The sequence below is a fragment of the Pezoporus flaviventris genome, unplaced genomic scaffold, assembly GCF_033815535.1.
Source record: "Pezoporus flaviventris isolate CSIRO_AGI_PZ_B2104156 unplaced genomic scaffold, CSIRO_AGI_Pfla_v1 ptg000043l, whole genome shotgun sequence".
Classification (NCBI taxonomy): domain Eukaryota; kingdom Metazoa; phylum Chordata; class Aves; order Psittaciformes; family Psittacidae; genus Pezoporus; species Pezoporus flaviventris.
Genome location: NW_026892591.1, coordinates 2144391 through 2171254, shown reverse-complemented (window position 1 = coordinate 2171254; position 26864 = coordinate 2144391). Strand labels below are relative to the sequence as shown.

Sequence of the window (26864 nt, the reverse complement as noted above, 5' to 3'; positions counted from 1 at the left end):
CTGTTAGTATTCTAAACTGTTATGTAGCGTTGCTGCATGTTGTTAAGTGTGTCCCACCTCAAACCTGATCATACTGAACTAAGCACATTTCTGGTTGGTTTGTAATCCTGTGGGATACAAGAAGGGTGTGTGAGTGTAAATAAGTATTTATTACTATTTATTTATAATTGCCAGGGCACCTAATTCATGGACCTGAATGTGGCTTTTTTAAAACGGTGCATCTTTCTGTAGAGAATTGGCTATTTCTAAGTGTGGTCCTAAGCCCACAGCCACACACTGGTTTGTGCCTGAAGCAGTGATTTTTGGTGTGCTCTTCACCCTTTATATCTTCTTAAGTGAAGATATATATATCTTCACTTAAGATACACCCTTTATATCTTATAAAGGCTGAAGAAGTGGATTCCACACCAGCTGACTGAAACTGCTTTAAAGGACTGATAGCTGGAGATGCAGATTAGCCCTTGTAGGTCCATTTTGGCCAAACTACTGGTTTGTGAAAACAGCTTGTGCCCTCCCTTGTTCAGAGAGGAACCTGTCAGTTCTGCTTGGTGAATACTGCCTTTTAGACTAGTTTTAAGCTGTTCTTATCACCGATTTTGTTCTCGGAAGTGTCCTCATCCAAGGGCTGGGATCACTGCAGTGACAATAGCACGTGTGGGGACAGAGCACTGAGCTTTCAGTTAGGCAGCATGTGCCATCCCTAGCAATAGGCTTTGCTGCTGTCATTTTGCAACTGGGAATAGAAATAGGATTGAAGGGGTTGAAGAAAAGCAGGTTTGAGGTTTTTTGTGTCCCTGTTAAAATGGAAATTGATGGTTAATTAAAAAATCGAATAAAAATCCATACTGTATCCAACCAGCTGGAAGCCAGGACAAAGGCGAAATGATTCAATTCTGTTCTTTGATTTGTGGGGCTGCGCTTTGACAGTGCCTTAATTTTGTGAGTTTCCCTCCCCCTGTAGAAAACAGGAATTCCCCCTGACAACTGAACTGTCTGGTTCTGCTGGTCTGCTGAAACCTGATGGCTCACTGGCATGCACAAGACTAGAACTGCTTTATGAGATGTCCAATGAAGAGGAATTCTGTTTTATAAAAGCTGCCAACTAATAAAACTTGTGAAGTGACTCTGATTGTGCACTGGCACTTGAGGAAACATTCTACAGGGCTCCTTTACCTGTACATACACTTCTTCCTTAAGACTCTGCTCCAATCAGAATGAAATGGTAGCTTGCCATTTCCTAAAGGGATGAAGTAATTCTCTTCTATGGCACAGAGATGGGAGTGATGAGGCAAACGTGCCACAGTCAATCTACCTGGCTCACTAGATGAGGATCTGCAAAGGGCTGTTTATCTTCTGAGGCTCTCACTTGTCTCCTCCCAGATCGAACTCTTTTCAGATGCTTATTAATACTCCTTAATTGATCAGCACAGTTGAGAACAGAAGTTGCATTGGAGCGTGGGGCTTAAAGCCTTTGTATGACCCAATTGATGGAAAAGTTCAGTGGAAGCCTTATACACAAAATAAATCCAGGAAAAAAAGGCATAAGAATGTTCCATGTGGTTTGACCATTCTCCTCTCCAGTGTCATCAGCAAATGGTGCTCAGGACCTGGACAGGACAATAAACAAGCAGGCTGAGCAGAGGAGGTGTCCCAAGTGCTTTGAAAAAGCCTACAAGGTCTCAAGAGTTTCCTGCTGCGCAGAATGTTCCCAGCTCCAAATCCCAATGTAGTACAGGGCTTAGACTTCCATGGGACAGACGTCATTCCCTCCAAAGACGTTCTGATGTGATAACTTCTGATACTAACTCTAGTGAGAGGTAGCTAAATTTAGCACTAAGTTTAATCCTCAAAGAGGCCCTGGTTGCCTGATGGAAAAAGCAAAGTGTTGAACTTGATGCTCTCAGCATTTCTTGCTGACTGAAAGGTTTCCCTTTTCTGTTACATAGAGAGAGTCAAACGCAGTGTCCACAGCTTTCCCATCGCTGCAGATCAGCTTCGCAGATAGGGAAAGCTCCACAGCCCTTACTGTGTTTGCGTGAAAAAAACCAAGCCCATAGGAGAAGTTTACAGAAAACATTAATTCTTCACAGTAAACGAACTGAAGTTAAAAAAAAGGAGGCCAAAGGGAAGAATTCCCATGTTAAAGAGCTTATGTGAGAAAGGGCAGAGCCAACACAATCCAGAGCCAAGCTAGAGCAACCGGTGCTCGTTTTCCCCTTTTCCTATTAATGGCAGGATGTACATTCTTCCACGTTTTGTCCAGAGTGACAAATTCTATAATCCAGATAAGCAGAAAGACCCAGAAAGGAAATGCTCCATCCCTGGCAGTGTTCAAGGCCAGGTTGGAGAGAGCCTTGGGTGACATGGTCTAGTGTGAGGCATCCCTGCCCATGGCAGGGGGTTGGAACTGGATGATCTTAAGGTCCTTTCCATCCCAACCCATTCTATGATGCTATGGTTGTTACCTTGGCCATCTCCTGAGCAATAGGGAACTTGTTCCTTTTAACACCTGCCAGGTGATCAGCTGCCAAACACGTGCACCTCCTTCCTGCAGCCTATTTCATGGCTGTATGATGCCTCAGAGATACAAAGCACTAGATTGGTGCCGAGAATATCAGTCCAAGTAGCACACAGGACACACAGAAGCGTAAAAAACTGCAGCTTTATGCATTTTGCAGCAGCACATCTTCGTTTGGGTCTTTCGCTGTAATTGTCTACAGTCCTTGTGCTGTTCTTTAATGGACCTAACTGGCTACTGCAAGACACAGGACAGGATTATATGGAAGGGAAGGCTGGAATAGCATGGCATGTCCTTCTTTAGATCCCCAGCTTTTTGCTGCAGCCAAGATTTTTTCTCAAGGTATTCTGGTTCTTTGCCAAAACAATGAGATCGGAAGAAATACCTATAAAAGATACTCTAGAAAGCTCCCAAAGGCATCTGGATTTAGTAGGAGCTTCTTCCATCTCTACTAGGAAGACAAAACAATGATAAGGCAAACTATCAGCAATGGAGAAAACAGGCTGTTGATGCCAAACACTCCATGCACAGCGGGCTGGTATCTGCCTCTTTAGGATGCTTTTGCCACTGGCCCCAAGGAGATGTGTTGTGTCCATCCACTGTAAGGAAACACCAATTAAAGGGGTTTGGATGTCATCAGACACCAAGAGTGTGGTGCTTACTTCATAAACACCCACAAAATTGCCTCCCAGCTAAGAGTTTAATCCTGCTCTCATGTGGTCTGTAAAGGAGCAGCCTGTGAGCAAGCTGCTAGGGGCTGGTGGCTCATGGAACAGACAGTGAATAAACAAGTTCCCCATCATGCCAGAGCCTGCTCAGAGTCACAGCTGCTCCTCTCTTCACCTCTGCAATGGCATCTCTGACAAGAAGGAGATGCTGATAGTGCCAAGATCATCATTCATTAATATCTTTGGGTCTGGTCTCTCTTTCACACTTGTGCGTTTGCATCTTACACGTTATCCCTAGAAAAAGTACAATTTAGAGTATTTTCTATCATGATCCTTGTCTGCTTCCTTGTTGTTCCAAAAGAGAATTTGGGAAGGGAATTGTTTAGAGAGCTCCCGAATGTCACCTTTTAGGAAGAATCAGTGTCAGACAGTGATTTCATCTTAGCTTTAGGCTACAGGTACTCTCCAGCTGTGGAATGCAGGAAAACAGGTCTGATATGTTTAGAGGCTTGAGCATTTGTATAGCCGGAGGGAATGCAGAATGTCCCTGGAAAAGACTTGGTTGATTTTGTTTGGTTTGGATTTGCAAATTACACCAAGCTCCTCCAAACCAAGCTGCTGCTTTTCCAGCTACCCCAGCCCCCGGTGCTTCTCAATGGAGTCGGCAGATTCTGACTTTCCCAAAACAGACCTGCTAGTTGAGGACTTCTTGCCCCACCGCAAACCAAGTGCTTGACTCAGAGAGTGAGGTAATTTTCTATGCTTTGTTAGTGACAAGAATTGGTGTAATCAGCAACAACAACGGGTGGATGCAGTGTGAGGTGCAGAGAGCACATCACAGATTGCAGTGCCTTGAAGAACACTCTAGAAATCCATGACTTTAGAGCCCTAACGTTGGCTCAAAGGAGGTTTAGAATAATGTAGGCTAAACCCTAACGTAGGCTCTCTGTGATGTTTGTCTCTTAAGGTAAACTGCTGTCTCCCTGCCTGTTTGATTTATGACAGATTAGGACGTTGGTTAATCTCTTCTTATTTGGCTACATGACTGGAGATTAAGCATGTATTGTCTGCAAAAGGAGCCCATAAATGCAGATTACTAAGTTTTCTTTAATTATTCCTCTGTGTGCCAACGAGATACAGGGGGGATACAGAGAGAGACAGACACCAGCCTCTTAAATCTCATTTCATGAGAGCGAAACAAAAAAAACCCAGCAGCTGCTCTGCCGGATACTGGTTTTCTCTGAAATGCTCACTTCAGTTTCCTGTAAGGCAAAAAAAGCCACAGGAATAATAGATTATGGTCTCCTGTGAGAAAATGGGGAAGCAGAAAGCGGATCCGAGTGAATGAATCTGCTTGGCTGGTGGAGCACCATCTCTGTTTCCACAGGGTGTGAAGACAGCAGCATTTCTTATGGGAAAAGCTCTAGTGAACACGCACAGAAACACATCTCGAAACAAACTGAGAATAGCAATGTGCTGTGAATACTGGAAAAGAGACACTGAAAAGCTCTGTGAGCATGAGGCGGAGATGCCCATTCTGTCAGGGCCTCTGCTGAGATGTCTGCACCAGTTACCTTCTCTCCCTATGAATTCCAAGGGCATCTGGACAAAGATGCTCTTTTTCTGCTTGTTCTCTGTCGAGAGCTGCAGTTTCCTGCTTTGGAGCTCAACAGCTGACAGGAGGGTGAGCTCTGCAGCAGCACGCACCGGCCCCCTCAGTGGGTCAGGGCTACACAACGCAAAACCAGGAGCAAGCCCAAACAGCTTGTGTCACTGGAGTCCTACTGCTAGCTGGAGTATCCCTTGGGAAGCCTTTTTTTCTTCTCTCCTTTGGATTTCTACCTACTTGGTGTTTTTTTGTGATTAAATTTTTCTGTCTTTCTCCATGTCTTTTGGGGATGGTACCCCAAGTACTGAACTCTTTTGGGGATGGTATCCCAAGTCCAAACATCGTTATAGAGGAGGAAGTATTTATTGTTCACAGCTTAAACACCTTTTAGTAAATCAGCTGCATAGAAGGCAAATAGTGACAGGGCATAGGCATATTCCCTGGTATAAAGAAACCTGCTTTAAATGGCTGAGAGTACCTCAAACATAAATGATACTAGCACCATCAGACTTGCACGATGCTAAAACACAGAGACAGTTATTTCTAAGCTAGGCAAAGCAGTAATCAAAGGGACCTCAGGTGTACAGCACCTGAGAGGGAGCACATTCAGTGCCTTAGAAACAGACCCAAGGGATACTCTTCAAGTGACACACACTGGTTGCTATAGAGATATCCATCCTCTTCAAATACAGATGGATCGCTCCAGGTTTCGCGCGTCTCAGTGCAGTCAACCATCTCCTACTGTTCCTCTCAAAGCAGCTGAAATTTTCCAGGCTTTCCTTAAAAAAGGGGGAGCAAGGCAGCTTGCTTGAGAGAGGCACCACAGCCTGGTTTTGGGATGGAGGATGTGCCACGGGATTGGATTTCCACTGCCTTCACCCATCTCCCCTCTAGCCAGCAGTCTCTGCTGAAGAGAGCTCAGAGAGCCTGGACAGCAGCATGAGCTTCAGTCCAGATGCATGCCAGGATCTTCTCTGTGGGAAGATGGTTCCTCTTCCTTTCCAGCTCTGCAGCATGGTCTGAATCTTCATCAGCTCAGTTTTACCAGGTAAATAAGCTGAAGAGTCCTGAAGCTGCTGAATGCATCAGGCACTCTCTCTGCTAGAGTCTACAATGCGGTGAGACTACTGTGCTTGGCTGCAAGCTCAGAGCTTCATTTGAAAGTGAAGATGCCTATAACCTCCTGCAGTTTAGACACGGCTTTATTCTGTCACACCCAATTTGCACTTCAAACATGTCAGAGAGAGCAGAATTCTGCAGTAGTTTAGGCTTTGGCAGTGAAGCCAAATCAGTCTTAGGCGCTACTGTGCAATAATAACTTGGTGCAGTGCCAGTCTGTACCAAGACAGCAAAGTCTGAAGGCTTTCTTAAAACCCCGAACAACACACATTTCATTCCCATCCACCACTGTAGCAGCAAGAAATATTTGTAAGAACTTCTCTCCTTGGACAATATCCAGATATTTCCCACTTCCTCTGCCCACTGGGACACGGTTGCCAGACTGAGCTCCTGAAGCGGTAACTGGCAGCGGGTAGCAATGACTCAGATTTTCAGGAATTACAAAACTCAGTTTCCCTTTCTTCTGAAAAGTATTCACTCTGCCTCCATTTTAAATAAGAAAACACGGGCTCAATAGGCTCTGATTCCACAAAAAGTGCCTTCTAAAGAAAGAAAACACTGCAGCATCTCCTCTGGCAGGATGCAAGATGATGAATACACCATTTGTTCCAGCATTCCAGCAGACAGGTCAGCATTCACACAACCAGAGCTGCAGTTTCTGGAAGGAATGCACAAGAACTGCAGACAAGCTGAAATTAGTAGGCATGCAGTGGTAAGGGTTTTGCCTACAGCACCTGTCCAAGTTGTGGCAGACCTCATGTACTTCCAGGAATAGCTTTGGGATGGAGGATGTGCCATGGGACTGGATTTTCACCGAAAGACAAGGATCTAAGTTAAACCCACTCTCTCCCTGTAAGGTTTGAAATCCATGTGGGCTGGCATATAAAGTGACACAAGGACTTCCCGTAACTACTGCAGCCTTGGTGAGAGCTAATGAATTATTCCAGGGGTATTACAGTGAGAGTGCTTGCTCCCTGTTGGACAGCACTGCAGACACAATAATTCCAAACCCAAGGGAGCTCTTTCCTCACCTGACACTGGCACAGATTTCATTAGGGATCACTTTTCACTTAGAACAGTCCCAAGGAAAGCTGTAGATAGAGCCATTTCCCATCCTAAATTTAGCATCCCCCCTTGTCACATGCTTTGTCACATGATTGTGTAGTGCCATAAATGTTTACATACTTTTGGGAAGAGAATATTCCAGTTCTGAAGAAATTATAAACTCATATGATAAAAACATGTAAGGAGAAAAATGCCCTTTCTGTTCCCCCATGTCTTTTAATTATGCAGGTATGAAAAGCATCTGTGAACAGAAGACCTATGAATCAGTGAGCAGTGCATGTGGGTGCTGGGAATGGCACTCCTGTTGGTGTTTGTGTGCGTATTTGCCCTTACTTTTCTTCCTATTTGCTTTGTCTTCTGACTTTATCTTCAGTTTACCTCGCCTGTTGATTTAACTCAGTGAATATGTCACTTAAAAGCTATCACAAAGATTCTTCCAGAAAGTGGCAATCTCTCCTGGAAAAAAGCACAGCAGGGGAAGAGGCCATAAAAATTTCACAGACTTAACTCTGTATGAAAAGATTCCCTGTGGACAGAACTGCCTTTTATTGTGGGTATTTATCACTGCTGAGATAGCAAGCAGTGTGGCTGAGTGCTCTTCAAATAGGATGGAGGATTTGCCACAGCAAGAGGCAAGAAATACATGTTTCTGGATCAATGCTGCTGTATTGCATTCTAGAACTATGCAAGTTAAAATTTCCAGATCCAGAGTTTTCATATTAGCAAATGAAACCAGAGTGAGACAAGCCAGAACAGAACCTTGAAACAACGGTAATGCAGTAACGTGGTCACAAGCCTGCAGAGATATGGAAACCTTGGAGGTAAATCAACTCCTTTCCTGTTCTATCCTGTCCAGAGGTCATCAAAATACGTGTGATGGAGGAAAAAAAAAACACCCAAATGCTCATAGGTTTTCTATCTGCTTAGAAGCCTCCTTGGAGTCAAATACTGCTGTATTGATTTCCTACAACTTTTGGATAAAGTATGCTTGAGTCGTATGGATTTCAATACAGAGTTAGGTGGCTGATCACCCTCAAGCACCTGGACTTGAGGGTTTCCATCATCCTTTTGTTTCTATGTTCAATTGTAAAACAAGTTCCATGTATAAATTGCTCTGGATGTACTTCAGGGGTAGTTAAGGTAACTAGAACCTTAAAACCTATATTTTTCTGCAGGCAACTGACTTGAGATGGGGTATTTCTGAGCTTGTAGACCCTGATCACAGAAACACACAACTCTCTCTAGAGGAAATGGAAGCCTGTCAGAAATTATGGCTGGTTCCACCTTTGTTGTAAGTGCTGCCACCCCAGTGCTTACCCAGTCCCTATGGCTAAAGTGAGACATGCAGAGCAGGCCACACACACTCAGAAGGTCCACTGCACAAGTAAAGGTGGTGCTCAAAAGCAATCAACCTGCCTGAGCAGCTTCAGGAATCAGCTAGCTGATGGGGCTGAGATGTCAGCAGCTGCTGGTAGTCCCTAGAAGACAAAAGGAGCCCTGGCATGCACACACACAGAGTCCAGCCCTGAACACAGAGGCTCTTCAGAGCAGAATATTGTATGTACTAACTAGCAGATGTAAGAGGCAGATGGAGAAACATGTAAGGCAAGAAGCTCTTGTTCCAAGCTTACTTCCTGCAGACTACATCAATATTGCGGAGGTTTATTCCTCAGTAACTAAGGAATAAACACAAATTCCCCATGGAAAGAGCCAGAAATGAAAAAGCCACCAGGGACACAGCAGGGTGTCACACTGCAGGCTGATGCCTCTTCTATGCTTCTGCCCTATTCAAACCCCTCCAATCACTCCTAACCCCTGAAAGCTCCCCACGGCACAGCCCACCTCAGCTTCCTTGAAGCACTTTGATAAGAGCCCCCAAAAGAAACCCACACCCGGAATGTTAAGCCTTGCAGAAGGGGAGAGGAGGCTGAGACACCTGCAGAAGTGCCAGGTTGCCTCCTCAGCTTGTTTTGGGTTCAGAAAGTTGCTGAGCAAAGAGAATAAACACACAGCCCCAGGGGGCATAAGTGAAGCCACAGGTAAATAAATCACCAATTAAATATTTGTGCAAGTTGTGCCTGATTGCCCTCAAGACACTTCCACCAGAGGGAAAGGGTTCTTTTCTTCGTGCCCGCTTCCCCAGAGGGAATGGGGAGGCTCTGCCAGCAGTGCCTGAGCTCGTGCAGGGTCTGTCCCCATCCTGTTCTCATGCCACTGTGTGGATTTCTCCAACCACCTGGTGGGGCCCTACACACAACGCTCATCGGGGCTCCTCAGAAGTAGGATTAGTCCTGGGGACAGATACAGCTCCAAAATATACCCAATCATCCGTTACCAATGAAATCCAAGAAACATGGTAAATAGAGAGCAAGGAGGAGAGAACATCTGTTTCTGTAGAAACCCAGTTTTGCCCGTGAGCTTGCACAAAGGCAGGATTCCTCAAGGTCCGTTTGCCTTTGTGCTCTGTCAGGCACCAGCCCCATTCGCCTTTGCTTTAACAAATGAGGATAAAGTGGGTCATTTTGTCGTCAGGACAACAAAAGTGCACACTGACCTAGATATGTCTGAGGGAACCTAATCTTCCTCTGGGCACAGACCCTGGGGTTCAGACAGTACGGGGGGGGTTGGTTGGGGACACACAACATAATAACAACCTCAAAATGCCTCTTTCCTGTCTGTGCTATCAAGAACAGCCTCTCCCCTTTGTGTGCATGCATCCCGCTTCCAGAATCACCAAAACCAGTCAAGGACATAGCAATCAACAAGCAGGAAAAGCAGCTTGCCATAGCATGTGATGATTTAGTCCTCATGCTGGATATTATCCCTGCAGACCCTGCCCAGAGATCAATATCTACCCCCTTAAAACTGAGATCCCTGGCACTCTGATTTCCAGAGTGCTGTCCTTGCAGGTTACAGAGTCCTCTATGGCACAACTAGCGAGGGCTTATTCCTTTATGACTGCCCTCACACCCAAGTGTTTCCTTTGGAAGGTCACAGAAGCCAGATCTCCTCTTTGGAAAGCAGCCACAGAGAAGAGCGAGCGCTCAGTGGATGTGGAGATTCCCTGCAGTGCCTCTGGGACTTGGAGTTCTGTCAGCAGGAACATGAGACGTGCTATTCTAAGGTACTACAGTGGTAAGACAGTGTCAACGGTCAGTTACTGCCCTGAGCTGTCAGGGAGGATCCAACTGACAGGATTCCCAGGAATGAGAAAGGATACCCAAATCCTGTACACATCTGGTTAAAACAACACAAGCTATCCCCAGCACCAAGGTTGATTTTCATGAAACCACAGACTGCTTTCGGTTGGAAGGGACCTTAAGGCTCACCCAGCTCCAACCCCTGCCATGGGCAGGGACCCCTTCCACTGGAGCAGCTTGCTCCAAGCCCCTGTGTCCAACCTGGCCTTGAACACTGCCAGGGATGGGGCAGCCACAGCTTCTCTGGGCACCCTGTGCCAGCGCCTCGGCACCCTCACAGGGAAGAGCTTCTGCCTCAGAGCCACATCTATCGTGGTCAAATCCAGGAAAACAGACAGGGAAAACTCAAGCAAGCAACAGCACAGCCAAGGAAACTCCTCTGGGCGCCTCATTCACACCAGCAAGTGCTCTCAAACCTGCTCAATGGTGTCAAAAGCAGATAGGCTAAAAGAGCACAAACACCCAGGGCTGAGCCTGGGGACTTAGACTCATAGAATAGTTAGGGTTGGAAAGGACCTTAAGATCACCCACTTCCAACCCCCCTGCCATGGGCAGGGTCACACTAGACCATCTCACCCAAGGCTCTGTCCAACCTGGCCTTGAACACCGCCAGGGATGGAGCATTCACAACCTCCCTGGGCAACCCATTCCAGTGCCTCACCACCCTCACAGGAAAGAATTTCCTCCTTAGATCCAATCCAAACTTCCCCTGTTTCAGTTTTAACCCGTTACCCCTTGTCCTGTCACTACAATCCCTAATGAAGAATCCCTCCCCAGCATCCCTATAGGCCCCCTTCAGATACTGGAAGGCTGCTATGAGGTCTCTATGCAGCCTCCTCTTCTCCAGGCTGAACAGCGCCAACTTCCTCAGCCTATCTTCATACAGGAGGTGCTCCAGTCCCTGATCATCCTCGTGGCCTCCTCTGGACTTGTTCCAACAGTTCCATGTCCTTTTTATGTTGAGGACACCAGAACTGCACGCAGTGCTCCAGGTGAGGTCTCACGAGAGCAGAGCAGAGGGGCAGGATCACCTCCTTGGACCTGCTGGTCACGCTCCTTTGGATGCAGCCCAGGATACGGTTGGTTTCTGGGCTGCAAGCGCACACTGAAGCCGGCCCATGTTCATTTTCTCATCAACCAACACCCCCAAGTCCTTCTCCTTGGGCTGCTCTGAATCTCTTCTCTGCCCAACCTTTAGCTGTGCCTGGGATTGCTCCGACCCAGGTGTAGGCCCTTGCACTTGGCATGGTTAAACTCCATGAGGCTGGCACCAGCCCACCTCACAGGCGTGGTCCCTCCGGACGGTCCCTCTCTCCTTTTGCCTTAGTGCCTTACAATTCCAACACCAAACACTGCCGAGAGCTCCCTGGCTGCCGTCATCCAGCCCCCGGATACCCCGGCACAACCCTGCTGCCGTCCGGTACCTCAGTGACACCCGCCGGCCCTAACCCCCGCCCCCCCCCCCCGCTCTACCCGGCTACACCGGAGCTGGCTCTGGCGCGTCCCGCCAGCCGCAGCAGGCCCCACCGGGGCTCGCCCCGTCCCCGTTCCCCGCACACAGGCACCGGGGGTGCAGGGGAGCCCCCAGCCCGGAGCCCTCGGCGATCCCCCCCCGCTCACCCTCTGAGGCGCGGCTCCCGCCATGGCGCTTGAACGGCCGGAAGCCCACGGCGGCCGCGAAGGTTCCGCTCCGGGCGGCAGGCGCCGTACGCGATGACGCAGGCGCGCTCCGCACGCGCTGACGGCGGGGGCAGGGAAGGGAAGGGAAGGGAAGGGGAGGGGGGGGCGCGCTCCTGCCCGCACTCCCAACATGGCGGCGGGGGGCGGCGGCGGCCGGGGGGGCAGCGCCCCGCGATGGGGCGGCGGTGGCCGGGCCGCGGCGCAGGAGAAGCTGCCGGTGCATGTGAGTGCGGAGACCGCCCCGCCGGGACACCCCCCCCCCCTTCCCCACCCCCGCCAAGGGCCGCTCCTCGACCCCCTCCCGGGGCGGCCCTGCCCGCTCCCCCTGACGGTACCGCGCGGCGTCCCGGGGCCTTTCCCTCCCGGTGCCGCGGGGCACCCCCGTCCCCGTCTCCCGGTACCGTGGGGTCTCCTTGGGCCTGCCCTCCCTCCCCCGTACGGTGACACCCCCCCGGGCCTGTTCTCCTCTGGTGCTGCTCTCACCCTCCCCGGGGACCTGCGCCCCTGTCCCCCTCCGTGCCTTTGCCATCCTCATCCAGCGCCGTAACCCCCCCCCCCCCCGGTACGGCCTTGCCTGCTCGGCCTCCATCTGGTACCGTGTTCCCCTCCCCGGGCTGCTGCTCCTTTCTCAGCGCCCTGGGGCTCCCCCCAGGGCCTCTTCCCACCTCGCTCAGTGCCCTGGGGTGTCCCCGGGTCTGTGCTCCCTTTCTGGGCCTCACCCGTGTTCTCACCCTGCAGGTGGAGGATGCGCTTTCCTACCTGGACCAGGTGAAGATCCGCTTCGGCAGCGACCCCGCCACCTACAACGGCTTCCTGGAGATCATGAAAGAGTTCAAGAGCCAGAGGTAAGGCCCTGGCGGCTCTGGGGAGCTCCTCTGCCTTTGCAGGGTCCCCCAGCCCTCCTGCCACCTTTCCGTCTCACAGACACACAGAGGCCATCCTGCTGGCCTCTCTCCCAGTAGTGCAGTCACTGGACACTGGAGGTGGAAGGTCTCTGTCCATCCCATCGTTTTCAAGAGCCAAAAGCCACACGAATAGAATCAAAGAGGTTGGAAAAGATCATGAAGTCCAACCATTGCCCCAAGACTGCCAAGGCCACCAGTAACCCATATCACTGAGGGCCTCATCTGCACGGTTTTTAAACGCTTCCAGGGACAGTGATTCCACCACTGCCCTGAGCAGCCTCTTCCAATACTTGATGACCCTCTCTGTGAAGAAACTGGCCCTAATCTCCAATCTGAACCCGCCCTGGTGCAGCTTGAGGCTGTTTCCTCTTGTCCCATCCTTGGGACAGAGCCCAGCCCCTCCTGGCTCCATCCTCCTGTCAGGCACTTGTAGGCAGTGATCAGGTCCCCCCTGAGCCTTCTCTTCTCCAGACTGACCCCCCCCAGGTCCCTCAGCCATTTCCCATCACACTTGGGCTCCAGGCCTGACACCAGCTCCAGTGCCCTGCTCTGGCCCTGCTCCAGCACCTCAGTGTCTCTCTTGTAGTGAGGGGCCCAAAACTGAGCACAGAATTTGAGGTTTGGCCTCACCAGTGCCTAGTACAGGGGGAAAAGGGAAATGTGTTTGTATTTCCCAGTCAATAGACAATGTCACCAGCCCTAGAGGTGGTGGCCATCAGCTGCAGTGGGCATTCCCTCTGCTTGGGCTCATTTCTGGGTGTGAGGTTCCCAAACTTGCTTGTTAAAAAGCGCATCTGTGAGAAGCCGGATGCTTGGCATACCTATGGCATTTCTTAGGCTTAGTTTGTGTTTGTGAGGGGGACACAAGTAACAAACTCCTCTCAATTTTAGCATTGACACACCTGGAGTAATCCGACGCGTTTCACAGCTTTTCCATGAGCATCCTGACCTCATTGTAGGATTCAACGCTTTCCTCCCTCTGGGCTACAGGATAGAAATTCCAAAGAATGGGAAGTTAAATATACAGTCACCTTTGAACAGTCAGGTAGGTTACAGAGCTCGTATTCTCTACCTCAGTTCCATTACATGTGTCACTCTGCACATCTCTTGTGACAATCACATTTCCAGTCTTCCACTGAGACACTGGGAAGAAAACACACGCTGGGTATTGCCAGGCAGTTGCAAACATCCTGCAGGGAAAGACATCTGGTGTAATACAGATGGATACATGTTGGCCTCTGCTGCTTTTTTGTTGTTCTTGTGTGGTTGTGGAGGATGAAAGAGAGCTATTGCTTGAACAAATGACTGATAAACTTGTGGTTTAATTAGTAGGAGTAAAGATCTTTCAGATCTCTGTTCCCTTAGATCTCTCTGTTGCTTAGAGATTCGGCATCTGCACAAGCCTTATGTTTTAATGTGTGTCTTAAAACTCAGTGCTTCTGAAATAAGACAGTGGTAACAGAGACGGTGGGGTGTGGCGTTTGGGACACCCTCTCAAGGGTAGGGGATGATGCAGTGGCAGTCAAATGTGGTCATGAGCCAGATGGTTCATAACCGGTATGACTTAAGGGATATTTTTAAGCTGATGGTGTTAATAAAATAGGGAGGGCAATTTATTGGCTAATTAAATCTTTCTTCTTTCTTCTTCATGTGATTATCCTTTTTAGCTAAGCAGCTTGAAAGTGCTGATGCTCGGTTGTTGAACTTGCACCTATGTTTCCGTACAAGTCGCTGTCTTGTGTCTCTTATGCCACTAGGTGCCCTCAGAGCCTGTTCCCAGCGCTCTCCCCGGCAGCGGGCTGCTGCTGCATTACTCCCAGGAGAACTCCCACAATCACAGCGACTGCTCCGAGGAGTTCAGGCAACAGCTTCCATACAAAGAAGATAAATCCCAACTTCCTTTGGAATCTGATTCTGTAGAGTTCAATAATGCTATCAGTTACGTGAATAAAATCAAAACGCGTTTCCTTGACCATCCAGAGATTTACAGATCCTTTTTAGAAATTCTTCATACTTACCAGGTAAACGCTTCCATAGAAGACGTTGTGGGTTTGCACTGTAGCTGTTTGAGTAGCTGTTGTCAACTGAAATGTCTGCCTGTTGAACAGGCAGTTGTCCAACAATTGCCTCAGAGATATCCCTATTCTGATCATAGAACCCTCCATGGTCTGACGTGTAAAGGGGTCATAACTGGATCTGTCTTACCCTTTGGTTGATTTAGTGCTACTTGGATGCACTGTTAGAACCTGGGGCTGTCTGATAGTTATTACAAGTGTGTGTAGCACAGGGGGTTTGGGCTCTTAGGGGTTTTCTGGCAGGGTGAGGTCTGGTTTTGACTGTGTCCCATCTGTGTGGACCTTTTCAGAAAGAGCAGCTGAACACTAAAGGCCGACCGTTTCGAGGCATGTCAGAGGAAGAAGTGTTCACTGAAGTGGCAAATCTCTTCAGGGGACAGGAGGATCTGCTTTCTGAGTTTGGACAGTTCCTCCCAGAGGCTAAAAGGTCTTTGGTACGTGTAAGCTTGGAACAAGGCAGAATATTGAACACTCTCTGTTTGTATGTAGAATACATAAAGGAGCTGTAGGAATGCAAAACATTATGGGAAAACATACAGCCAGTAGGTCAATTTTGCTCCTTTTCATTGTATTTTGCAGCACAGGTGACTTAACTACATGCTTTGTGTCCTGTTCAGATGTGTAGGGCTCTTCAGTTGCACTGATCAAGAAGAGAATGTTGAAATCATTATTTATTCACTTCAGTTCACAGGAAATGGACCATGTGAAGTGAACAGTGTCCAGAAAACTGAGCATGAGAAGAACCTGGAACACAGCAAAAAGCGATCCAGACCACTGCTGTTGCGTCCTGTTTCTGGCCCTGCAAAGGTATCTTTTAGCAAGTAAAAACTTCGGATAACTTGATGTTACTCCTTGTGTTTAGGTAATTGCTTAGATCAGGTTGTCACGAGTAACATCCTTGAGGGGTTAGGTACAAGAAAGAAAATGTCAAAGTTATTTAAAAAATCATAATTACTGGGTTAAAAGGGAATGTTTAAAGTATGCTTAAATGTGTGTGGGAACACTGAACACTAAGTATCAAGACCTTCTATACCAAGTATTGGCTCTGGAAAGGGCCGATTTATTGCTTCTACAAGGAAATCTCTTTGGAATTCTTTCTCAAGTGATTCTTTTTTGTTGTGGTTTCTTCTCCTTAGCTAGGAGTCATTTGGTAGAGAGTGCTGTGGAGGGCTTGACACAGCTGTGCTAGGTCACTGCTTGGGAAATGGAGTTTCAGCCTTTGCAGAGAGCAGGTATATGGCAGTGGGGTGGAATTTGGCAGCATTTAAGTATACCTGCTGTTCTTTTAACAGAAGAAAATGAAGCTGCGAGGTACCAAAGATCTGTCAGTAGCGACGGTGGGAAAATATGGAACACTGCAAGAGTTTTCCTTCTTTGACAAGGTCAGCATCTGGCCTGTTCTTCCGTTCTGTGGGCTTGCTTACAACCAGCTATGTGGTTATTACTTGGTTGGTTTTGTGTCAAATCTGTGTGCCGGCACTTAGCAATTGCCTGACTTCAAGTAGTAGATAAAGACAGACCAGGAAAAGAGAAAATAGGTGGGTTTGAAGGATGAACAGAAACCGATAATTAAGCTTTTCCTGAATGCTTCTCCCCTACAGACATGTTTTTCTCTGTTTTTCAATGGTATTTCCTCGTGGTACCATCTGTAGTTACAAGGTTATTGTTTGAAAGTGGGCATTTTTGTACATGCTCTCTTTTCGTGTTGCAGTGTAGACAGAGGTTTGTATGTAGAATACATAAAGGAGCTTTGTACCCGTGTCATTGTACCGTGTCATTGCTTCAGACTGCTTAGAATATGAACTAAACAGAAGTAGGGTTCAACTGATCTGATCCTTTCTCTCCAAACTGTGCTTTAGGTGCGTAGGGTGCTAAAGAGTCAGGAAGTCTATGAAAACTTTCTCCGTTGCATTGCTCTTTTCAACCAGGAGTTGGTCTCTGGCTCTGAGTTGCTCCAGCTAGTTACGCCATTTTTAGGGTAAGTTCCTGACTATCTTCTCTATGTTGTACTTTTTAGGTCTTAACTCTGTTCCTTTTTGGTAGACACTGTGAATTTGGCTACTGAAGTTTTGGATTTAAGTTCAGAAATACCTCCTAGGTAGCAGGCAAAAAATTGAAGGGTAATCCAAGAAGAGGAGTAACAAAAACTGAGTCTTTTAGTGTATCTACACAACTCTTAAAGAGCATTTTGAAGAGGATCTTTTCCTCTGTGCATCCAGTTGAATGCTGCACAAGCAGCAGACTACCTGATGTATTAAATCACTGGGGACAGAGAATCTCATGGATTCTGGAGGGTGGTCTCTGTTCACACTCCCTGTTCTGATCTCTCAAGGGATAATACAGGTATTAACAGGAAATCTCAGAGCAAAGCTGTGAAAAGGAGAAATAATTCTAGCTCTGATGTGAGCCCTCTAGTGCTGTTTGGCTTCCAACAGAAGGGGACATGGCAAGAATCAGTGACTCCCCAGTCAGTTGAGGGGAGTATTTGTGAGGTTCTGAAGGGAAATTCTTTTCCTGCCTTGAATCAAAAAACCCATAAAATAATTCAGAGAGAATGACAACAGAGGGAAATGGTGATGAAATATTTTTGGCTGCAATGCTGCTTAGATTTTCTCCTTTAGTTTCAAGACACAAGAGCCACCCTAAAACTGTCAGAGTGAAATAACAGAATACACTTACCTGTGTTTTTGAAGGAAATTCCCAGAACTCTTTGCACAGTTCAAGTCCTTCCTTGGTGTGAAAGAGCTTTCATTTGCTTCTCCACTGAGCGACCGATCTGGGGATGGAATGAGTCGGGAGATTGATTATGCTTCCTGCAAACGCATCGGCTCAAGCTACCGCGCTCTCCCCAAAACCTATCAGCAGCCAAAGTGCAGTGGAAGAACAGCCATTTGCAAGGAGGTACTTTGGGATCAGCCTTTTCAGTCCCCATACACACACTGCACTGGCATAAATTGTTAGTGCTACAGCTTCTGCACATGGATTCCCCTCTTGAATGTCTATTAGCCAGCTTTAACCTCACGTCAGTTACTCATCCAGTTCGTTGAAAACAGAGTATCCACTAATTTTATCTAAGCCCATCTCAAGTTCAGTTTTTAATGTCTTTTTGAGTTGGTGTGCATACACAAACAGGTGCTTTCTGAGCAGGGCCCTGGCACAGTTCCACACAGACCTCTCATCATCTGTGGAGCAGTCATTGCAATGACTTACGAACTAGGTCTGAAACATCCAATAGAAACTGTGCAAAAAGAAACCAGAGAAGTATCAGACCTGGTGAGAACAGCTCTGGGCTCATAAGGCTCTGTTCAACGTCATGTCTTTGCACTGTTGCAGGTGTTAAATGATACATGGGTTTCATTTCCATCCTGGTCTGAAGACTCTACTTTTGTCAGCTCCAAGAAGACTCCTTATGAGGAGCAGTTGCACCGCTGTGAAGATGAACGGTTTGAGGTACCTCTAACTACTGAGCTCTTTTCTGCCTGTCTCCTCCTCAGGAAGCACAACTTCTAGCTCTGATTTTGAGTGAATGAATTGGTGGCCAATTGCTGAAAGTTCCACTTGTGTTTGTTGGTTTGAGCTAGAGTTTGGTGTTTTCCACTTGCCTGCAGTCTAATAGTGCTTTCTAGGCATGAATCCAGTTCTGTAAAGCATGTTACCTGTGGGAGAACTGGCAGAGGTATATTTTCCAGTAAGAAACCTTTGCTGATGCTTCTTAGCTCCACTTTATGGTGCCACTGGTCTCCGTTTTCCTGCTATGCCTGTTCTTACAGTGTGTCTTCTGTGAACTCTTTAACAGTTGGATGTCGTCCTGGAGACCAACTTAGCCACAATACGTGTGCTGGAGAGCGTGCAGAAGAAACTGTCACGACTGACTCAAGAGGATCAGGAGAAATTCCGACTGGATGATTGCTTGGGAGGAACATCAGAAGTGATCCAGCGCAGGGCCATCTATCGCATCTATGGTGATAAAGCGCCAGAGATCATTGAAAGTCTTAAGAAAAACCCAGTTACTGCCGTTCCTGTTGTTCTTAAGAGGTAATTCCCATTCTCCCGTGTTCACCTGGGTTCTTTTAAGAAACTGATTGAGAATTTTTAAAGCAACTGTTTTCTGTAGATGTTTTCCCAAAGGACAGCTCATCCTCAGTGCTGGTGCTTTTACTTCTTTCTTTCTTTCTTTATTGCTTCCAGGGTTACTGACAAGTTTTTAGTGCACCACAGTCGGCTACATTAGAAATACTTTGTGTGTCTTACTGTGCTTGTCTCTTTGAACTGAAGTCCGTTATACATTTGTGCAGATTGAAAGCAAAGGAGGAGGAATGGAGGGAGGCCCAGCAGGGCTTCAACAAGATTTGGAGGGAGCAGTATGAGAAGGCCTACCTGAAATCCCTCGACCACCAGGCAGTCAACTTCAAACAGAATGACACCAAAGCTTTGCGCTCCAAGAGCTTGCTGAATGAAATTGAGAGTGTCTATGATGAGGTGCGTGTGCTAGTGACTAATCCACCCCGGATGTCCTTCGTGTATAGTAGTATCTAGATGTTAATGTAGCACCTAGGACCTTGTTGAAGTGGTAGTGCTCTGAGAGTTCTCAGTCAGAAATGACTGTCCCATAGCAGAGCATTAATACTGCCTTATTTCTTCTGGCAGGAATGGCTCTTGAGCATGGATTGGAAGGATCTTTATCTATTTGTCTCTTGATTACAGCATCAGGAGCAGCATTCAGAGGGGAGAAGTTCGTCCACAAATGAGCCTCATCTTATCTTTATCTATGAAGATAAGCAGATTTTGGAAGATGCAGCGTCTCTTATCAGCTATTATGTAAAAAGGCAGCCTACTATCCAAAAGGAGGATCAAGCCACCATCCGGCAGATAGTGCATCACTTCATACCTGAGCTGTTTTTCTCTCAGCCCCCTGAGCACAGTATTTCTGAAGAATCAACAGATGAGGACAGAGAAAACCATCAGGGGCAGAACCTGGATGCTCCTGAGCTACGCAAGAAACACTTGCCTGGGCCTCCAAGCAGTCCTTTGGAGGCAAAAGCGACCTTCTGTGATGTTACAGCTGCTGAGCCCCACAACACTCTGGATGATGTTTACAGCCTGTTCTTTGTCAATAATAACTGGTATTTCTTCCTCCGCCTTCACCAGACTCTGTGCTCGAGGCTCCTAAAGATTTATCGTCAAGCTCAGAAGCAGCTTCTAGAATATCGGACTGAGAAAGAGAGGGAGAAACTCCTCTGTGAGGGAAGGAAGGAAAAAACCAACGATCCAGCCATGGAACTGAGGCTGAAGCAACCAAGTAAGAGTAATGCAGGCCATAGTCCATTCCTAATGCTCTGGTTGTTAGTGCTTGGTTAGAGATACCCAAGGCACTGAGACCAGCAGGCAAGTCTGTAAGGAGTGAGGGCTGTGATCTGTGGATCCAGCTGATTTGACAGGGTAACTAGTTTGTAATTGATCTTCTGAGGGCTTTCGTGTGTAGTTCATAGAGACTTCACACAAGCCCACTGTAGCAGATGCTCTCCAGTGTCTCATTGTATGAATCCGTTACCTCAGTTTACAATGTAAATGGCTCCACAACAAAGCAGCTAACTACACGAGGCAGTCATGGAAGCACATGAGGTAAAGTTGTTACAGTCTGTCAGCACTCCTTAGGGAAAACTGTCTTTCTGTAAGCATGTTCTGGACATGGAATGTCATGGTTCTCAGGCAGTGCTGTCCCTTGCATCTCTTGACTTCACTCTGCCTCTTACATGCATTGAATGATGGCACTTTTCCCCTGCCCAGGTGAGGTGGAACTGGAGGAGTACTACCCCGCGTTCCTGGATATGGTGAGGAGTCTGCTGGATGGGAATATTGACCCAACACAGTACGAGGACACCCTGAGGGAGATGTTCACTATCCACGCCTACATCGGCTTTACTATGGACAAGCTGGTGCAGAATATTGTCCGCCAGGTAACTAACTGGGTGGCAGTGTTATGCATTTGAAGGGCCACGCATCCCCTTTCTACAGACAGGTTTCTCACTGTACCCTGTAATGCAAGGATGCACTAAACTTTAGCAGATTCATAGTTAAGTACGGAGGGGAAGCACTCAAAGAGAAGTTCAGTGAGAGAGTTCAGCAGCAGTACAGGCACCACCTATGGGGATTTACCCTTCCTGGCCTTTTCCAACAAGTTTTGAGTTCCAGTCTTTTCAAAATCCTGCCATTCCCAAAAATACATCCAAGGCAAAAAAATAAAGAAGTCCTTTTTACTCTAATCTCTCTTGTAATTATAGTTCTGCTACAGTTAAGGCACCTCAGCCCCTCACTCTTCTCTGTTCCTTTCATTGCAAAGTAATGAAAAAGAGAGTGAAAGGTGTTGTAAAGTCTCTGGAGTTCGAACTGATGTTTTATCTGAGGTGTGATGCTGTGTTGGGTGTTGGGCTTCTTTCATAACATAGAGTTTAGTCTTGGCCCAGACTTGCTGACCAAATTCCCCCTTTTTTAATGGAAGCTTCACCATCTAGTGAGCGATGACATCTGCCTGAAGGTGGTTGAGCTCTACCTGAATGAAAGGAAGCGAGGTGCTGCTGGAGGTAACCTGTCCTCTCGCTGTGTCCGGGCAGCGAAGGAGACCAGCTATCAATGGAAGGCTGAACGGTGCATGGCTGATGAGAACTGTTTCAAGGTAAGAACGTCATGAAGCGAGTGTGGTCTTTACCTGAGAGAAATGGGGCTGGAAGCAACAAGGCCACAATAAGCAAGAGCAGTGTGGAGAGGAGGTACCAAAACCAGAGCATAGACAGTAAAGTGATATTGAAAAGCCTTACTGCTTGCTTCTTCTAGCTCCTATTTGTTGTCCAGATGACTTGTGAATATACAGCATTTTATTGTGAACTGTGTGGCCAATATCTTGTGCCTGTAACTTAATTACAGGTAATGTTTCTTCAGCGGAAAGGACAGGTAATCATGACTATTGAGCTTCTGGACACAGAAGAAACCCAGACAGAGGATCCTGTGGAGGTCCAGGTAATACCACAGTGACCATGGGGTCTGCTCTGCCACAGGCAAAGGACATGGTTTCCTGCTTTCTTGTTCCAAAACATGAGACTTTGCCAGGAGGATAAGTTCACCTGGAAGGTGGGAAGATTATATGTGGGGCTGTGGTCACTGACAGAAATGGATGTGTTAGCAAAAGGGTTTCAACATAAAGCAGCTTGAAAATAAACTAGTTCTTTGCAGTGATGTTTGTCTAGAGGGTGAAATTTGACTTGAAATCGGTCTCTCATGTGCAGCACCTGGCTAACTACATGGAGCAGTACGTTGGGGTAGAAGGAGCTCCAAACAACCAGAATGATGGCTTCTTACTGAAACCAGTCTTTCTGCAAAGGTGAGCTCCCTCTCCTGAGTCAGGCCTATAGCAGCTCTGTGTAAGAGCTGGCAGTGATTTTAGGTGATGTGCCACAAAGGCAACTCTAGGGAAATGCACTCATCTTTGAGGTCCAAAGGGGCTGCTTAGTCCAGTGCACTGCATAAGAGTGCTGAAGAAAGAATCTGTGACTGCTGCACTGAGGTTTGTTCATGAACTTGTGTTTAGAATGGAGATTCTGGGGGAAATCTGGGGCCTAATTTGTTCTGATTTCACTCCGCATTTGTCAGAGTGGATGGAGGAAGATCCCAGAGAAAGTCTGACCACTGAATGTGGACCTAGGCGTTTTCTGTTCGTGCTGTCAGCTTAAGAGAATGGATAATGCAGTGGGACACTTGCTTTGTAACCCTTGGTATGTTCTAGAAACCTGAAGAAGTTCCGCAAGTGGCAGTGTAAGCAGGTGAGAGCCCTGCGCAGCGAGGTGAAGAGCTCCTGGAAGAGGCTCATCGGTGTGGAAAGTGCCTGCAACGTGGACTGCCGCTTCAAGCTCAACACCCACAAAATGATGTTCATCATGAACTCGGAGGATTACATGTACAGGCGGGGAGCTCTCTGCCGAGCCAAGCAGGTGCATCTCCTATTACTCTCTCTGCAGCTCGGGCAGTAGCAGAAGTTGAGGATGTGAGCCAAAGACAGGTACCCATAAGAAGTCTTGTGGCTGAATTCCTGCAAACTACACCCAGATGAAACATGGAGGAGAGCTGGTAAATGCTCTGCACTTTGGTTTAGTTTAGCAGCCTTTTCTTTACCAAGCAGATTTTAAGGGGGAGTGGCATACATTAAGAAATAGAGATCTTTAATGCAGGTATGGGATTTCCTGGTTTGCTGTTTGCATTGCGTGCTAAAGCTTGTGCATCTCAAGCAAAGAGGGGGAAGGTTTTGGCTCGGGAACCTCTCAGTGATCTTCACTGTCCTGCTTTCAGGTACAGCCAATGGTGCTGCTAAAGCACCACCAGCAGTTTGAAGAGTGGCACAATAGATGGCTGGAAGAGAATGTGACCATGGAGGCAGTTGATGTAGTGCAAGACTGGCTAATGGGAGATGAAGACGAGGAGATGGTGCCCTGCAAAACAACCTGTGAGACGGTGAATGTCCATGGGGTCCCAGTGAACAGATACAGAGTTCAGTACAGTCGCCGTCCAGCTTCGCCGTGAGCAGAGACTCGTCCTGGGACCAAGACACGTAGGAGCATTGCTGGTGAAACACATTTACTCTGAGAATAGTGGTGGGAATGCAATGTATGTATTAATGATATTTATCCAAACAGCATTTTACTTGGGATTATGATGTATTTTCCATATGGCATAGACTTTCCTCCTTGCAGTGTAATCCTCCAGCCATGATGAAGAGACTTATAAAAGCTTTATGGGAAGAGGGCTCTTGGCATTGCCACACACTTTTTAGTAGTTTCCTGAGCTTTAGGCCACTGCCACCAGCCAGTACTGAGTGAGGGGGTCAGGCTCTGAGTAAACTGCCACGAGTGGCTTCGTTGGAGAGGTGGAGCTGCACTGGTGTTTGAGCAGATGCTGGCAGCTGCTTCCACTTCGAAGGGATTAATGTTCCCTATCTTCCTGAATTTATGCTGCCTTGGAGCCTGCAGAACTCTCCAGTGTAACCTCTGAGTGCCAGCAGGGCTGAGAGCACCAGCACAGGCTGCTCACCCCACTACGGGCTGCTTCCTTGGGTACTGGTAGGGCAAAGGATGCAGCACTTGTTACTGGTGCTCTAGTGAGAAAAATGCCAAACCTGAGACAAGGGTGGACAGCAAACTATCACCTATCATCTCCCACTCCTCAACTGAGTATTCTGGAGCATGAACTAAGCGGAAGAAGCTCTCTGAGCTGCAGTGCTGGGCAGGAGAGCGACGTGAGCCGCAAGACAGCCTCAGCCCATCGGCCACCCCCTTGCAGCCGAGCACCGGATCCCGTGTGTGTTGCTTTGTGAACTCACAGTGCTGCAGACTCTGCCTTCTCCAAGCCGGAGCTGCTGGGAGCGGGTGCGAGGGGAGGAATATCCATTGCGAGGTCTGGCCTCTTTTATTTGAGTTTCGTTTGGTATTTTGCATGTTGCTCAGCAGCCTCTGGAGACTGCACTCTCGGGCGCTTCTCTTTCCCTTGTGCATGCCCCGACGCCGTGGTCCTGCTGGGTTGTCCCGCTTCGGTAACATCAGCAGATGGAGCTCTTGCAGCGCAGTGCTTGGGCTGGGTCTGAGGTTTGTCCCGGATCCTTCCCTGTTTCCGCTGGGTCAGCACAGATGCTGTGTGTGCGGTGACACATGGAAATCTGTAACGGGCGCTAATAGATCCAGCCACAACCATCATAGACAAGCTTTTCCACTGAACCATTGTGCTTCTATCTGAGCTTTTTTGCAGTGAAACCTAACAAAACCCTACCCCAAACCACGCGGAGCACTACGTCAACCGTCTGACTTAATCTAGTGATAAACCAAGAAACTTCAGCCGTGTCTGTCCTGCAGCCCCACTGTGCCGTTGCTCTTGTTCCTCAGGAGCCAAGGGCTCCACGCTGTCCATGGAGTGTGTTACAAACAGAATGTCCTGAGGCAGGTCCAGCCTCCTTTCAACTGCTCCCAGCCTTTTCCTGCCTTTTGTGGGGGGAGTAATCCTCCCCACCCTGGTATTTTCTGTGGCTTTGATTTTTAGGTTCTAATTTCTGCCAGACCGAACTAGCAGCCTGTAGGATTTGTCCTGGGTTGTTTCCACTGTCCAACATTGGGTTTTGCAATTGTCTCGCTTGACAGTAGAAAAATGGGCCTTTGGGGTATGTTTAATAGAAAACTGTACTGCCTCTTTGTCTGTTTTGCAAAATAATCTGTAGGAGGGGAGGAGGGAGGCCAGGCTCTGGCATCCGTGGCCACTTGCACAACCACTGCCAGCAGAGGACTTCTCATCAGAGCTCATGTTCTCGATGTCTAGGTCTCTGTTAAGGTTTGGTTACTGAAATGAGCTGAAGGTTCTTCCCCTGCTCTTGTTGCAGAGTGCTGGAAGATGCTGCCCATGTAGCTGATGGGGGGTGAGCCTGGTGCAAAGCACAGTGTCCCCCTCTTGCTTCCAGACAGCTCAACAAAACACACCTCCGTCCTGTTCACCTCTCTGCTGGCTTCCAGTGGAGATGACAACTGTGCCAAACCTTATCATTTTCTGATACAGAAAAATGTTAATAGGAAATAGGTTGCAACCTGTGGCTTAAACTGCGTTTGATTCCAAGTGTCCCAAGGTGCGGTGCATCTCCGCACCCTCCTGTCCCATCACCCCTGTTTTAAGTGTACTTCAGGTGGTTTTAAGCATCTTTCTTTTGTAAACCTTAATTTATAATCTGAAGAGATTAAGTAAAACTTTTGCCCTTGACAGCTCTATTGTCTCAAAACCAAGAGCAGCAAATGATGGGACTGGAATGAGGTGGGCAGGGCAGGATGGAGAAGGGCTTGCTAATGTCTGGGAGGGTTTAAGCTCGACCACTGTGTATCTGCTTAGCACCACCTTGATTGAAGAGTTTGTTCTTCCATTTTTTTGAAGGATCTTTGCTTTTTGGGCTTGTAATTGCTTTGCCAGCTCTTTGAATGTAGTTTTTTTTAATATTTATTTGCACATTCAAGTAAAATAAAATATTGATTTTAAAAGTCTGCACCTCTCGCTGCTTTAAATGGATTTAAATTGAATTGAAAGCCACAGGCTCGGTTCTCTTGCGCCTGAAACTGAATTTGCAATAGAAAACTAGGATGAACTTCCCTTCAGGCAGTTGCTTCCTGGCTCCAGGATGTGATGATTTAGGTGTGTGCCAACCCACTGCACCAGGCAGCAAACCTTGAACCCTGCCCACACGGAGAAGTTAGTGCAGGGTAAGTGTGTGATGCGCTCGCTAAGGTAGAAAGGAGGCAACGTGGCTGGCTGAGAGCACCCACCATGGGGTGGCACAGCTGCTCCACCCAGAGAGGTTTCAAAAGAGACCCTGGTGCTGTGCCAGCAGCACGGGGTCCTTGCGGGTTGGTTGGTTTCACCTTTGCCACGAGAAGTGTGGGATATAAATAAGGTCCATGCCTGGCCCCAAGTGCTCGCACGCTAAATGTAACAGACATTCAAGAGAAGTGACTGATCCCAGTTCCGAACACCATAAGCACATCTGCTACAGGTTAAGCCAATACAACTGCAACCATGAAAATAACCCTCCACCCGCCTTTCCCTCAACCTCCCCGAATTCCTGGGTAATAACATGTTCAACTGTGTTCCCTGTGAGCTCTGCAACAAATGAATGTGTAGATCTTGCAAATTAAGCTGTAGTGATGGGACCCAGATCTGATAGGAGTTTCCTTTACATCACTCTCAACACTTCCGTTGCCATAACAAAAGGCAACTCTGCTTTCTGTGCAGCGTGTGCCTTGCTCACAGGGAAACAAACTGTTGTTCTCCTACTAACAATCCCCTGATGCATCCATTGCATGGGATAGCCTGATTAAAGTGATGGTCGTGGTGCCTCGGAGGACACAGTGCACTTCACGCAAGTCTTCTTGCTGAGATCTTGGGCTGCTCACAAAGAGGACATGCCCTGTGCTCAAGAGGAGGGACAGCCAGAGCTGACATCACCCCAGAGCAGTCG

General features: G+C 47.7%; 1 protein-coding gene across 1 annotated transcript; it reads left to right on the top strand.

Moving 5' to 3' along the window:
• The first annotated feature begins 11968 nt into the window (after positions 1 to 11968).
• SIN3B (SIN3 transcription regulator family member B) lies at positions 11969 to 25281 on the top strand. The gene is made up of 19 exons (XM_061466871.1): positions 11969 to 12082; positions 12598 to 12704; positions 13656 to 13809; positions 14522 to 14785; positions 15130 to 15273; positions 15524 to 15646; positions 16132 to 16221; positions 16699 to 16817; positions 17533 to 17740; positions 18173 to 18289; positions 18636 to 18874; positions 19135 to 19318; positions 19544 to 20138; positions 20627 to 20796; positions 21339 to 21512; positions 21761 to 21853; positions 22120 to 22214; positions 22617 to 22821; positions 23177 to 25281. Exons 1-19 carry the CDS (start codon positions 11990 to 11992, stop codon positions 23405 to 23407), a joined length of 3405 nt encoding a protein of 1134 aa, XP_061322855.1. The 5' UTR covers positions 11969 to 11989; the 3' UTR covers positions 23408 to 25281.
• The last annotated feature ends 1583 nt before the right edge of the window (positions 25282 to 26864 follow it).

Bases quoted from the DNA above. Each gene is read 5' to 3' on its own strand.
- SIN3B (XM_061466871.1), top strand. From the start codon at position 11,990: ATGGCGGCGGGGGGCGGCGGCGGCCGGGGGGGCAGCGCCCCGCGATGG. The intron at 12,083-12,597 runs GTGAGTGCGGAG...CTCACCCTGCAG, and splicing joins AGGAGAAGCTGCCGGTGCAT to GTGGAGGATGCGCTTTCCTA. The intron at 22,822-23,176 runs GTGCATCTCCTA...TCCTGCTTTCAG, and splicing joins CTCTCTGCCGAGCCAAGCAG to GTACAGCCAATGGTGCTGCT.